General features: G+C 45.2%; 1 protein-coding gene across 4 annotated transcripts in view; it reads right to left on the minus strand.

Moving 5' to 3' along the window:
• Positions 1-14,060, minus strand: part of med23 (mediator complex subunit 23) — an 85,900-nt gene that overhangs the window by 43,475 nt on the left and 28,365 nt on the right. For all 4 annotated transcript variants that reach the window (NM_001431152.1, XM_005160335.6, XM_021468405.3 and 1 more), the window contains 7 exons: positions 13,012-13,155; positions 10,255-10,400; positions 9,925-10,170; positions 6,766-6,908; positions 3,856-4,030; positions 3,158-3,321; positions 2,889-3,013 (listed from right to left, as the gene is read on the minus strand). In NM_001431152.1, the coding sequence (NP_001418081.1) occupies positions 2,889-3,013; positions 3,158-3,321; positions 3,856-4,030; positions 6,766-6,908; positions 9,925-10,170; positions 10,255-10,400; positions 13,012-13,155 (1,143 nt within the window). The remainder of the gene's footprint in view (positions 1-2,888; positions 3,014-3,157; positions 3,322-3,855; positions 4,031-6,765; positions 6,909-9,924; positions 10,171-10,254; positions 10,401-13,011; positions 13,156-14,060) is intronic.

Here is a 14,060-nt window from a genome sequence, read left to right on the forward strand (position 1 = left end):
TTGTGCAACAACTTTGAATCTCTAAATCTCTGATAGTTTGTGTGAATATGTATTTACTTTTGTCAATGTATGGCTGTGTGGATGGATCTCTATATGTTAGGGATGTAACGGTATTGTAAATACCATCATACCGCAATATTAATTTTTTTCGATATTAGCGTAGTCGCATGACTCGGTAAAACTATAGGTCTTCTGAGAAAATTTGCTCAGGCGAATGAAGCGAACGGGAGGTAGCGAAAACTACAATTCCCATCAGCCCAGGCTTTGCCATCATCCCTTGCAGTCTGTTGTCGCTACAGATCCAGTAATGCGGAAATGGAGTGTGCTGCTAGAAGCGGGGATGAAAAAGAGCTGGAAATGATCGAACCTGAAGCGGGTGTTGTCGCCGCACGCGTACTGAATAGCGGTGTTGTCGCGCGCGTTCTGATCAGCTGTGTTGTCGCGCGCGTTCTGATCAGCTGTGTTGTCGCGCGCGTTCTGATCAGCTGTGTTGTCGCGCGCGTTCTGATCAGCTGTGTTGTCGCGCGCGTTCTGATCAGCTGTGTTGTCGCGCGCGTTCTGATCAGCTGTGTTGTCGCGCGCGTTCTGATCAGCTGTGTTGTCGCGCGCGTTCTGATCAGCTGTGTTGTCGCGCGCGTTCTGATCAGCTGTGTTGTCGCGCGCGTTCTGATCAGCTGTGTTGTCGCGCGCGTTCTGATCAGCTGTGTTGTCGCGCGCGTTCTGATCAGCTGTGTTGTCGCGCGCGTTCTGATCAGCTGTGTTGTCGCGCGCGTTCTGATCAGCTGTGTTGTCGCGCGCGTTCTGATCAGCTGTGTTGTCGCGCGCGTTCTGATCAGCTGTGTTGTCGCGCGCGTTCTGATCAGCTGTGTTGTCGCGCGCGTTCTGATCAGCTGTGTTGTCGCGCGCGTTCTGATCAGCTGTGTTGTCGCGCGCGTTCTGATCAGCTGTGTTGTCGCGCGCGTTCTGATCAGCTGTGTTGTCGCGCGCGTTCTGATCAGCTGTGTTGTCGCGCGCGTTCTGATCAGCTGTGTTGTCGCGCGCGTTCTGATCAGCTGTGTTGTCGCGCGCGTTCTGATCAGCTGTGTTGTCGCGCGCGTTCTGATCAGCTGTGTTGTCGCGCGCGTTCTGATCAGCTGTGTTGTCGCGCGCGTTCTGATCAGCTGTGTTGTCGCGCGCGTTCTGATCAGCTGTGTTGTCGCGCGCGTTCTGATCAGCTGTGTTGTCGCGCGCGTTCTGATCAGCTGTGTTGTCGCGCGCGTTCTGATCAGCTGTGTTGTCGCGCGCGTTCTGATCAGCTGTGTTGTCGCGCGCGTTCTGATCAACTGTGTTGTCGCGCGCCTTCTGATCAGCTGTGTTGTCGCGCGCCTTCTGATCAGCTGTGTTGTCGCGCGCCTTCTGATCAGCTGTGTTGTCGCGCGCGTTCTGATCAGCTGTGTTGTCGCGCGCGTTCTGATCAGCTGTGTTGTCGCGCGCGTTCTGATCAGCTGTGTTGTCGCGCGCGTTCTGATCAGCTGTGTTGTCGCGCGTTCTGATCAGCTGTGTTGTCGCGCGTTCTGATCAGCTGTGTTGTCGCGCGCGTTCTGATCAGCTGTGTTGTCGCGCGCCTTCTGATCAGCTGTGTTGTCGCGCGCCTTCTGATCAGCTGTGTTGTCGCGCGCCTTCTGATCAGCTGTGTTGTCGCGCGCGTTCTGATCAGCTGTGTTGTCGCGCGCGTTCTGATCAGCTGTGTTGTCGCGCGCGTTCTGATCAGCTGTGTTGTCGCGCGCGTTCTGATCAGCTGTGTTGTCGCGCGCGTTCTGATCAGCTGTGTTGTCGCGCGCGTTCTGATCAGCTGTGTTGTCGCGCGCGTTCTGATCAGCTGTGTTGTCGCGCGCGTTCTGATCAGCTGTGTTGTCGCGCGCGTTCTGATCAGCTGTGTTGTCGCACGCGTAGAAAATACCGGTGTTGTTGCGCGCGTTCTGATCAGCTGTGTTGTCGCGCGCGTTCTGATCAGCTGTGTTGTCGCGCGCGTAGAAAATACCGGTGTTGTTGCGCGCGTTCTGATCAGCTGTGTTGTCGCGCGCGTACTGTAAAGCGGGGAGGGGGGTTGAGCGCGCATACTCAAGAGCGGTGTTGTCGCGTGCCTACTGAAGGGCGGGACGGAGGGTGTGACACAGCACACTATTCAGATTGATACAGACATGAGACCTCTATCTCACTCATGGCTTGTCCTCTCAAGTGGGGGAAAGACAATGCACAACGTTACGCACTTTTTTGGAGTATTTTCATAAGTTTTGTTTTTTCCTGTAAATGATTCAATAAATACCGTACCGTGACATTCATACCGAGGTATTACCGTACCGTGAAATTCTGGTACCGTTACATCCCTACTATATGTACACTACACACCAGCTGATTGGTGGAGAGGGTGATGAAGCCTATTATGATAATGGGAGGGTAAGGAAGCCAGGATGGACAGAGGCCAGAGGGCAAATTTGGCCTGGATGCCGGGGTTAAACCCCTACACTTTTGCAAAGGACATCCGGTGATTTTTAATGACCACAGAGAGTTGGGACCTCGGTTTAACATCTCATCCAAAACACGGCGCTCACTGAGCAGTATAGAGTCCCCTTCACTATACTGGGGCGTTAGAAACCAGATAAACCACAGGTTAGGCGCCCCCTGCTGGTCTCTCTAACACCACTTCCAGCAGCAACCTAGCTTTCCCATGCAGTCTCCCATCCAGGTACTGACCGGGCGCAGCCCTGCTTAGCTTTAGTGTGCGACCATGTGAGAGTTGCAGAGAGCCAGAGAATGTGTGTGTTTGTATGAGAGTATGTGCCAGTGTAAATGTGTTTATGTGCGCATGTGTGTAATGCTTGAGCGTGCATGTGTGTGTGTGTGTGTACCTGCAGTGGAGCAGGGAAACAGCTAAGAGTGTGAGAGGCCCAGTTATGAGGTGTGAAGTTCATGATGGTCTGCAGGATGTCTTTACACCAAGTGCCCTGAATCGAGTCCGAGCCTGTAAAGAAATCTGCATGCACACACAAACAGAGAGACAGACCGACAGACACAGGCAGAGACATACAAACAGATCTGACTATATTCAGGACTACGCATTTACAATGTAAAAAAAAAATTAGTCGTAAGTGTGTGTGAATGAAATGTGTGTGCGTACCTGTGACGTGAGTGGCCCGGGCCAGTGTGAGGATGAGTGCTCGGTTTAGCTCCTCAGACTCGGCCGACAGCACTGTTTTTGGGTCGTTGAGGAACCGTGTGAACTGAGGCTGAACCTCGGAACTACCCAGAGCCGTGATCAGGCGCAGAGCTGTGCTTTCAACACTGTCAAGAGACAGACAGACAGACAGACAGACAGACAGACAGACAGACAGACAGACAGACAGACAGACACACGCACACACACGCACACACGCACACACACAGAGAGAAAGAGTTGAATATTAATGTGATATATTGAATAATATGATTTATTGTTGATATTTTATTTAATTATTATATATAAATATCATCTTTTTTTATTTATTTTTTACCACTACTATTGACTGTGTGTACTGTTCTTTTTTTAATATATATGCATGCTACTTTTATGTAAATTGTATAACTGCTTTGACAATACATTTTTAACAATTGTCATGCCAATAAAGCAATTATTGAATTGAATTGAGAGAGAGACTCTGTAAATCATTATGGATTATTAATACATAAATATAGTTTTTTTTTTATTCACAGGAGGGCAAATAGTTTCGACTTCAACTGTATAACACTTGTCGATCATTAATGGCATGAAGTGGAAACTAACAGTGAAGTTAAACAGTTATCAGTTAAGTTGAACAGTGTGTGTGGGCGGAGTCTAACCAGAGGTGCAGCTGGTTCTGATTGGTCTGTGGGACAGCGGCGAGCGAGTGCAGATGGGACAGGAGCTGCACGCGGTAATGAGGCTGAATGTGGTGCATGCGGTAGCTGAACATCTCCAGCAGTGTGTGCAGAATCCCCCACGCGTGAGACTTGAACACATTCGGCAGAAGCTGACCTGTAAGAAAGACGCATACAGGTTTATCTTTGTGAATTGTGGGGACCTTACATAGGTTTAGATTGTTTTTTTAATGAACAAACTGTATTTTGTATCGCTCTAACCCCACCCTACCACCAAACCCAACCCTCACAGGAAACTGTAGACAGATTTACTTTCTGAAAAACACTCAGTCTCTGTGATTTAGAAGCTTTTGGAGAAATGAGGACATCAGCAATGTACTCACGGTTCACCACATTTTTGCAATACCGGTGTCATACCCCTGTCATTATACACATTTGTGTCCTGATAAGTCAGTAAATCCTGATTTTGAATTATACACTTGATTTGAACTTTATCTCATACTTTTGATTTAGTAATTAGATTTCGACTTAGTCTTTTTGTCATAATTTTAAGTTAGTTTTTCATCATTTTGACAAAACAACTTATCATTAAAACAACTTATCTCAATTTTGATTTAGTAAGTCATAATTTTGAGTTAGTAACTTAATTTTTACAGTTATAATTTTGACTTAATATGTGTAACCCATCAATCCTACTGCACCCAACCTGATCTGAGCTGGCATCAAACCGGCGATTCTTTGCATGGGAGTCGGTTGCTCTAACAAGGAGGCTAAAGACCATGGCCTCTAAGGGTGCTTTCACACCTGCCTTATTTAGTTCGACTGAATCGCACTAGAGTTCGTTTCCCCTTTTGGTGCAGTTTGTTTGGGCTGGTGTGAATGCAGCAATCATACTCGAGTGCGCACCAAAAGCGGACCAAATAAGCGTGCCGAGACCTGCTTGAAGAGGTGGTCTCGGTACACTTTCAAACGAACCCTGGAGCGGTTCGTTTGTGGTGAGAATATGATCCGTACTAAAACAGGTCCAACCGCAAAAAGTACTGCGCCTTTTGGACTAATCCAGCTGCCGTAGGCCGATGCGCTGTGCATTATGGGATATGGAGGAAAAATATTTGTTGACAGCGCTTTACCAACAGAGAGAGAGAGAGAGAGGGGGGAAAACATTACCTGATGGATCATTGCTAATATTTCCGCAAGATGAGCATGTCGCAGTTTAGCTAAATTAATTCACGCCTCCTCCTGAAATGACGTGCGATGCATTAAAACATTGTTTTCGAGCCGCGGCTGCGCTTCATTCTCAAAGTGTATAGTTTGTCTAAAGCAGGCATACAATCAGTCAGCGCAGCCGTCCCTTCAGAGTATTAACGACATTTTCTGTCTGCCGGTTTGTTTACTTGCGGGAGTTCATTGACATTTTCCCGCACGTGAATTCTAACCAATCAATAAGCAGTTTAGGAAGTATGTTCAACAACATCTGGCCAATGAGAGATGTGGATTTTGTCAGATGAATGCATTTTGGTTCGTTTCAACTGGTTCGGACCAAAGCCAGCAGTGTGGTGTGAAAACAACCCAAAGAGGGCAGAAAATGCAACAACGCATCATTTATTGCCCTTGGTCCAGACCAAATGATGTGAACTACAGATGTGAAAGCACCCTATGTTTCTGTCACTATGCACCTTTTGAGGTCAGAGGAGTGAGGTTTACCTTAATAGTACTCGGCTAAATGGCATCCGTTACACTTACCCCCCCCTTAACCTCACTCCCATCCCGGACGAGCCCCCATATGTGACCCACCAGTCCTACTGCACCCAACCTGCGCTGAGCTGGGATTGAACCGGCAATTCTTTGCATGGGAGTCGGTTGCTCTAACAAGGAGGCTAAAGACCATGGCCACTAGCGTCTGTTGCAAGTAGGGTTGGGTGATGTCTAACAATTTGGCAACGTACGATGTCTAACGTGAAACATTGCGATGGAAGATGGCATCGTCGTCATAGGCGGAGGTGAGTTAATTATTTATGAATAATGAATTAATTCATAACGAATTATTATTTGTAGCCTACCGTTTCAACTACCTGACCCGCATGGTGTTTATTTCATCCATAACCAAATCATAAATAAATAAAGATAAGCTACATAAATTACCACCTGTCAATCGTTTTTTCCGCAGGAGGTTGTTCTGTAAAAAAGGTGCACAACAAACAGTATCTAAGGCTTTCACTAAAGTGACTAAGTACAAGCGTGAAAGTGAAAGATTGAAGCATTGAACTGATGCTGTGACACGTTACCTGATAGATTCAAAAGACAGAAGAGTCGTTAGATAGAGACAAGATTAATTAGATATCCAGTTTAACAACTATAGTGAGACGCGATCAAGCGGTACATGCTTGATAAACTGTTTGACTTGCACTGCTTTCTGGAGCTCAAGTCCTACTGCACCCAACCCAGTCTGAGCTGGGATCAAACTAGGAGTTGGTTGTCTTTGCATGGGAGTTGGTTGCTCTAACAAAGAGGCTAAAGACACTGGCGTCTGTTGCTAGAGCAACTTTTAACATATCTTTTACCATCATTTTAACATATCTCATATTTATATTAGTAAAGAATTAATAAATCATAATTTTTACCTTTGATGTCATAATTTTGACTGTTAAAGTATAATATTTATTTTTGAGTGTCTTGATTTAAATTTTTACCTCATATTATTGATTTCTTAACCCATAAGTTTAACTTTGTACATATAACCGAATTTACTTTTGACAGTCATAATTTACCATTTATATAATAATAATTAATCTATCGTAATCATCAACTTATGAAATCATTTCATCTGTTTATGCCCAAATGTATATCTTAAAAGGCAAAAATGTGCTTCTATACATTAATATACAGACTTACTGATGAATCCCTTGATGCCGAGCGACTCAATCTCCATGTAGACCAGCAGCCGGCTGTACGTCTCCACCAGCGCAGGAGCCAGAGCCAGACTGGACTTAGCGTGGGCTAGTTTAATAACACGGGTGGCGATGCTGTGGATCAAACTAAGGGCGAGAACAGCAGAGAATATGATGCTTGATTAATGCACTGAAATACATTATGCATGTGCATATTAGCATATATATTTAAGAGATGCTGACGACACTTTTACGCACAACCAGATGTAAGCAATGTCAGAAATTAAGGGTTATTCCGTAACAGCTTATAGGATGGAAAAGGAGTAAAAGAGCTAGGAATATGTGATGTAGTATCTGCTTTAATAATGTCTGCTAGTATATGCATTTCAATCTTAGGCCCTTTATCACACCAAACATGCTTTTCGTGTTGAGTGGCAGCTTTTTAAATGTTTTTTTAATGGCTGAGAGTCTTCTATTCAGTTCAAAACTAGATTAGAGATCTCTTTTAATAATGCTATGATGCATGAGTGTGCCCCATGCAGGAAAGTGGGCTTGCCAACCACCTGAAGGACACGCTCCTCCTGTCTTAATGCACCAGACATTTTGTAAGAAACACTCCTATGTTTACATGTTTGTTCATTGGTATTTAATATCTCTTTAAATACTCTATGTACAGCAGCTACTCTTATTATTTTCTTTGTTTCTTATTTCCACCAGGTGGTACTCATCCTGAGGCCACTAGAGATTGTGCAGCACCATCGATCCAAGACCTGTGTAGACTTAATGCCAACCACAGAGGACTTCCAGAGGTATCCATAATCCTGGACCAGGCCGTATCCTGAGCTGATGCTGTGGTCGTCATGGAGGAGTGGAGAGCATGAGACGGATTCCTGAAAGACTCCAGTGACAGACGAGTCGCTGCATTGTTCCCATACGCCAGCCTGAACACTTGCCTGGGGCCTTATCCTGAGTCCTGGCATGGTGATGCGGACAGCCGCCGACTTGTGGCGCCGGTGTGTGTACCCTGATAGAAACCTATGTTTAGAATTCTAAAATGCATGGCGCTGCGTCGCCGAGCGGCGCTTCTGGTGTGCGATGTGCTTTATGTTCTTGTCGCATCTCCAGTGGCACCGGAATTAGGCACCGAAATTCATATGCTGGTCCGGTGCATACCGGTTACAAATGTACCAGTACCCAACCCTAGTCCTCGCCTGTGTGAACAGCTTGACCCAGAAGCATAAATCAGCTTCTAGTAGGTGTGCATCAGGATACGGTGAAGGGTATGCAACTACGCCTGAACTGACTGACCTTTTGTGACAGCATGTACAAGACACAGCGAGTGTGGTGCAGAATATAAACTGGCTCATCATCATGTGTGTTTCTTCTCTGCATCTCATTATCTAGATTGTCTAGTTTGAGTGATTCAAGTCTCATTAAATATTTAATGTAAAACTGGCCTTACAGTGGGAGAGTCTGCTGGTCCCAAAGAGAAGAAGACAAGCTTTTTCCATTTTTCCATTTGCATAATCTGAATATAAAGGTCAGTGCTTTGGTTTCAAAGGAAGTCTACACAGAAATAGGAATTGTAAACACTGGATGCAATACGACCAGGTGCTGCACACACTTAAACAGTGTCTCTTCTCTTTGCAATGTTAGGTTGCAAAGACACAAACATACATTCTCACATTGTATTGGATGGCTTGTTTCCACTAGGTGGAGTAATTCAGAATAGTATTGTTATTTTTTTTTTTGGGGGGGGGGGGGGGGGGGGTGGCATGTGTAGAACTCAAAATAGAACTTTTTTTAGATTTTGTTTGAAGTTTATCTGAGCCTTTACCTGGCAGACAAAGTATTCTGCAAAAAGTTAGCATTTATATACTAAAAATTTTGTCATCAGTTCAGCCGGAGGTGACCATTTTGTTCTCTTTGGATGGAAATGGCATTTTATTTTAAAGTGTTTCATGTGATATTCCAGTTTTACGCATATATCTATTTGCATGTTCAGATGGAAACTATCTAGCGCTCTATGTTAGTTTTTAACCGAAGACGTCGCTCTAGGCTAGTTAGTAACAGCAGATGGCGCTCTAGGCTAGTTATTAACAGCAGACGGCGGTCTAGGCTAGTTATTAACAGCAGACGGCGCTCGAGGCTAGTTTATATCAGCAGACAATGCTCTAGAATAGTTTTTATAAGCAGGGGGCGCTCTAGGCTAGTTTGTAACAATGCACTGCGCTCTAGGCTAGTTTTAAACAGCAGACGGAGCTCTAGGCTAGTTTTTAACCGAAGACGGTGCTCTAGGCTAGATACTAACAGCAGACGGCGTTCTAGGCTAGTTTTTAACCAAAGACGTTGCTCTAGGCTAGATACTAACAGCAGAGGGCGCTCTAGGCTAGTTTTTAAACAGCAGATGGTGCTCTAGGCAAGTTATTAACAGCAGATGGCACTCTAGGCTAGTTTTTAACCGAAGACGTTGCTCTAGGCTAGATACTAACAGCAGAGGGCGCTCTAGGCTAGTTTTTAAACAGCAGATGGTGCTCTAGGCAAGTTATTACCAGCAGATGGCGCTCTAGGCTAGTTTTTAACCGAAGACGGTGCTCTAGGCTAGTTTTTTAAACCAAAGACAGCACTCTAGGCTAGTTGTTAACAGCAGATGGCCCTCTAGGCTAGTTTTTAAACAGCAAACGGCGCTCGAAGTTAGTTTTTATTAGCAGATGGCGCTCTAGGCTAGTTTTTAACAACAGACTGTGCTTTAGGTTAGTTTTTACCAGCAGACAGAGCTCTAGGCTAGTTTTTAACAGCAGAAGGCACTCTATGCAAAGTTTTAATAGAGGACGGTGCTCGAAGCTAACTTTTAACAACAGACTGTGCGCTCGAGGCTAGTTTTTAACAACAGACATTACTTTAGCTATTTTTAACAGCAGAGGGTGCTCTAGGCTAGTTTTTAATAGAGGATGGCGCTCGAGGCTAACTTTTAACAACAGAAGGTGCGCTAGAGGCTAGTTTTTAATCAACAGGTGTTGCTTTAGCTATTTTTAAGAGCAGATGATGCTTTAGCCAAGTTTTTAACAACAGACAGTGCTTTAGCTAGTTCCAATAGTAGATGGTGCTCTAGGCTAGTTTTAACAACAGACAGCGCTCTAGGCTAGTTTTTGATCAGTCTTACCTCATCTTAGCATGGACGGTTAGGGAGTCCAGCAGGTTCATGGGCAGTGGCGTGACAGAGCCGGACGCCATGCAATTGGTGCCTGGCAGAGTGATGCGCATGCTACCATTGCCGTAGATGGTCTCCACCAGGACGCCCATGGGCAGCGTGAAGCACTCGGAGTTGGTGGAGTAGGCGTTACACAGCAGAGCGATTTTATAGTCTGTCATGGGCAAACTCTTATTGCGCAGACTCTGCTGGAGAAACCTGGACACACAGAGGAGATGCTGTGAGGCACAGTGTGGTTGTGTGTGTGTGTGTGTGTGTGTCTCTGTGTGTGTGTGTTCTCACTCATGGTGCAGCTTCAGTGAGTGTGGGATGGGGATCTGCAGTTTGGAGTTGTCGTTCTGGGCTTTGCGGTTGAGGTGAATCCAGATGCAGGTCATGGCGAATGCGTGTGTGGACTGGGGCTTGTTGATGTCCGGGACTGGAATACACTGAGCACAAAACAAAACACACAAACACAACTCTGGTAAAACACATGAAGCATCTGCAGCAATTCGCTCACTTCAACCCGAGCACTACTCTTGGGTAGCCAGAGTGACGGCTGAAGGTCTGGGACAGGGGTGCCCAAACTCTGTCCTGGAGGGCCGGTGTCCTGCAAAGTTTAGTTCCAACCCTAATCAAACACACCTGGGCTGGCTAATCAAGCTTTTACCAGGCTCTCTAGAAAACATCCAGGCAGGTGTGTTGAGGCAGGTTGGAGCTAAACTTTGCAGGACACCAGCCCTCCAGGACCATGTTTGGACATTGGAGCTTTGGCCGCTTTAAATGGTCAAGCCCCACCCATTATATGACTGACAAGCTAACCAACCAATCACATTTTGTTTTGTGCAACTTCATGTCTGTGGAAGTAGAACTGCCCTCAGAATAACAGTGCGAGATGCAACTTTGCATTGTTTATTCACAAACTTTTTTTAAACTTTACAACAGCAACGCATCAATATTATAAATAATCTCTCAGCAAAGCGTATAAGAAATCAGTTGTAGATGTGTATAGACTTTGTACTCACACTAGGCACGGTTGTCTTGAACTCCCCTGTTTATACACATTTACATAAGTTAATAAACAGACTCACTGGCAAAAAAAAATTAGCGTAAATCTGCAGTCCTAGTTCAGACTCCTGGGCTTGAACTGTGTGATGTTTTCCTCTGGTAAGCGTGTAATTGCCTTGTGCTAGTTACAGGCTTTAGTTAAACCCATGTGTGTGTGTGTGTTGCAGCACATCTGCCGTTCACAGATGCTGTTTGCTAATGGCTGGATCATAGCAGACGCAGCCGGCAGCCCGTCTCTCATCATCAGCCCTGTGGGGTTCACACACTTACACACAACTGAGAGGCTGTAAATGGACAACGCTGTGTGTGAACATCTCTGATCAGAGAGCTAAATCTGGCTGCGCTAATGACGGATGACTGATGAGGGTTCTGTGGTAGTGTGTCTGTAAACTGTTGGTTCGTTAAATGCCTGGAAACACCAAGCTGATGGTCAGCCACTGAGCTTCATCGGTCAGGGGTGTGTTTCCCATACAACCTCATAACTCGCAGCCGAACTACCTTAGTACTCCCAAGCCATGGACTTTTCTCTCTGCTACCCTGCAAGACGGTTCCGCAGCATCCGGTCACGCACCAGCCGGCTGAAGGAAATTTTTTTTGCTTAGACTTTCAGGATGATGAACACTTAACAACACACCCCACACAGACTCTTCCATACCCCTCACTGCACACCTTCAATATGTAGCATGCACTGCTCACCTAATGTTAACGCTCCTAATATTTATATTATTAGCTAATTCAAGAGTTCACACTTAGCTGATGATTTATAAAAGCTTGTTTGGCATGCTGTCCCGGGAGAGAGCCCCGAGCTCAAGGACTCCTCGAGTTCGGGGCTTCCTCCTGTTTGGCAGAGCGAGAGGGGAGCCTGAGCTCGGTGGATCTCAGAACTCCCCCGCTGCGGTAGCTAAGGGAACACGAGGGTTAGATAAATGCTTGGTTATGTATGTTGAATGTCTTTGGATGGTGGGAGGCAACCGGAGAACCTGGGGAAAACCCACGCGGACACGGGGAGAACATACAAACTCCTCACAGAAACACCCACCGGTCCTGGGGGACCAGGGCCGGCGGTGTTCTTGCTGTGGGGCTCGCAGTGCTAACCACTGGGCCGCCGTGTTGCCCAGTCATAGGTAAAGGAGGAGAAAAGGGGAGGAGGGGGGTTTCTTCCAAACGAAGATAAAGTGAACTGAAAACTGTGGTTATTTATAGTAGCTTAGGGCTCGAATGATTGGAAGATACTGATTAGCAAATTCGAGACCGGCCGTGATAAATCATAAGCACGTGATCCTCTCGAAATTAGTTTATGAATAAACTTCACTTAATAACTTAATGTGAAACTATCAATCCGCGTCTCATTTCAGAGTCTGCTACTGTCCATCATAAGTCGACGTTTCAATCTCAGACGCACACTTTGAGAGCCTTCCTGACTGAATGAACGAAATGAATGAAATACGGTATTTTCCACCAAGGCAACCCGGGGTGCTGAAATATAATTGGCTAAACTGGCAGTAGGTGGGTTAAATGACCAAAACAAAGACAGCTGCTCCAGCACGTAACGCACATTCTCAAAGCAGAATATCTGACTTCAGTGCTGTTTTACAAATAAACAAAAACGTCACAGAGCATGTTTCTGAATATCTGCAAACATATTATGGTGTTTTTATGCTTTAGAAGAGCCAAGCACGTACATACGGCACCTTTAATTAGGCAGTTTATTGGAGAATAGTAATTTGTTCCAAAGCCAATTAAAATTAGTTATTTAAAAAAAAAATAAAAGGCATAATAATAGTGACCTTAGCAGTTTTTACATTTGTATATGTTGACAAATGTGGTTTGAGAACTAAAGGTATAACAAAAGTTAATCTGGGGTGAGTGATGTGACTACACTAAAATTAAAATATGTAAATGAGAAAACTCCGCCCCTCAGACACTCCCCTAACCCCTAATATAAATTATTCAACAGCAATGTGTTGAGTATCACATTATGAACTCATTCACCTCTTTCTCAGGGTACAGCAGGTCGAAGAGCTTCATGACGGGGAGAAAGTCTCCCAGAGCGTTCTTCTGAATGCTGCCGGAGATGAACTGCAGCAGAACCCACATCAGATGATCCCTGCCCTTGATCAAACCCCGACCTGCCAGCTAAAGGAGCCAGAGGAACAGACATGCAGTCAGTGAAACACAGCCTATAAGCGTTTTACAGGTGATTAGTGTAGTTTAGATGTAGTCCTGGTCAGAAATGTGCCTTCTATTTTTTTTTTTTTTTGGTAGTTGCCTCTCACCCATTTAAAGAGAGATAACAACTGAAGCTTTTACGCATTGTAAACATTGTACAGCTACCTGAAAGCATTCGACCACATTAGAGTTTACGATAAAAGGTCAAATTAATCCAGTTATCTAAAAACTAGGTTAAAGCACTAAATACTATCCCGGAGAAGCTATCTGCTGTTAAAAACCAGCCTAGAGCAACGTCTGCTATTAAAATCTAGCCTAGAGCAACATCTGCTGTTAAAAACTAGCCTAGACCACCATCTGCTGTTAAAAACTAGCCTAGAGCACCATCTGCTGTTAAAAACTAGCCTAGAGCACCATCTGCTGTTAAACAATAGCCTAGAGCAACTTCTGCTATTAAAATCTAGCCTAGAGCAACGTCTGCTGTTAAAACTAGTCTAGAGCAACGTCTGCTGTTAAAACTAGTCTAGACTGCTGTCTGCTGTTAAAAACTAGCCAAGAGCACTGTCTGCTGTTAAACACTAGCCTAGAGCGCCATCTGCTATTAAAATCTAGCCTAAAGCAACATCTGTTGTTAACAACTAGCCTAGAGCAACATCTGCTGTTAAAAACTAGCCTAGAGCAACATCAGCTGTTAAAATCTAGCCTAGAGCAACGTCTGCTGTTAAAACTAGTCTAGAGCAACGTCTGCTGTTAAAACTAGTCTAGACCGCTGTCTGCTGTTAAAAACTAGCCAAGAGCAATGTCTGCTGTTAAACACTAGCCTAGAGCGCCATCTGCTATTAAAATCTAGCCTAGAGCAACATCTGCTGTTA

Source organism: Danio rerio, chromosome 20 (genome assembly GCF_049306965.1).
Source record: "Danio rerio strain Tuebingen ecotype United States chromosome 20, GRCz12tu, whole genome shotgun sequence".
Taxonomy (NCBI): Eukaryota; Metazoa; Chordata; class Actinopteri; order Cypriniformes; family Danionidae; genus Danio; species Danio rerio.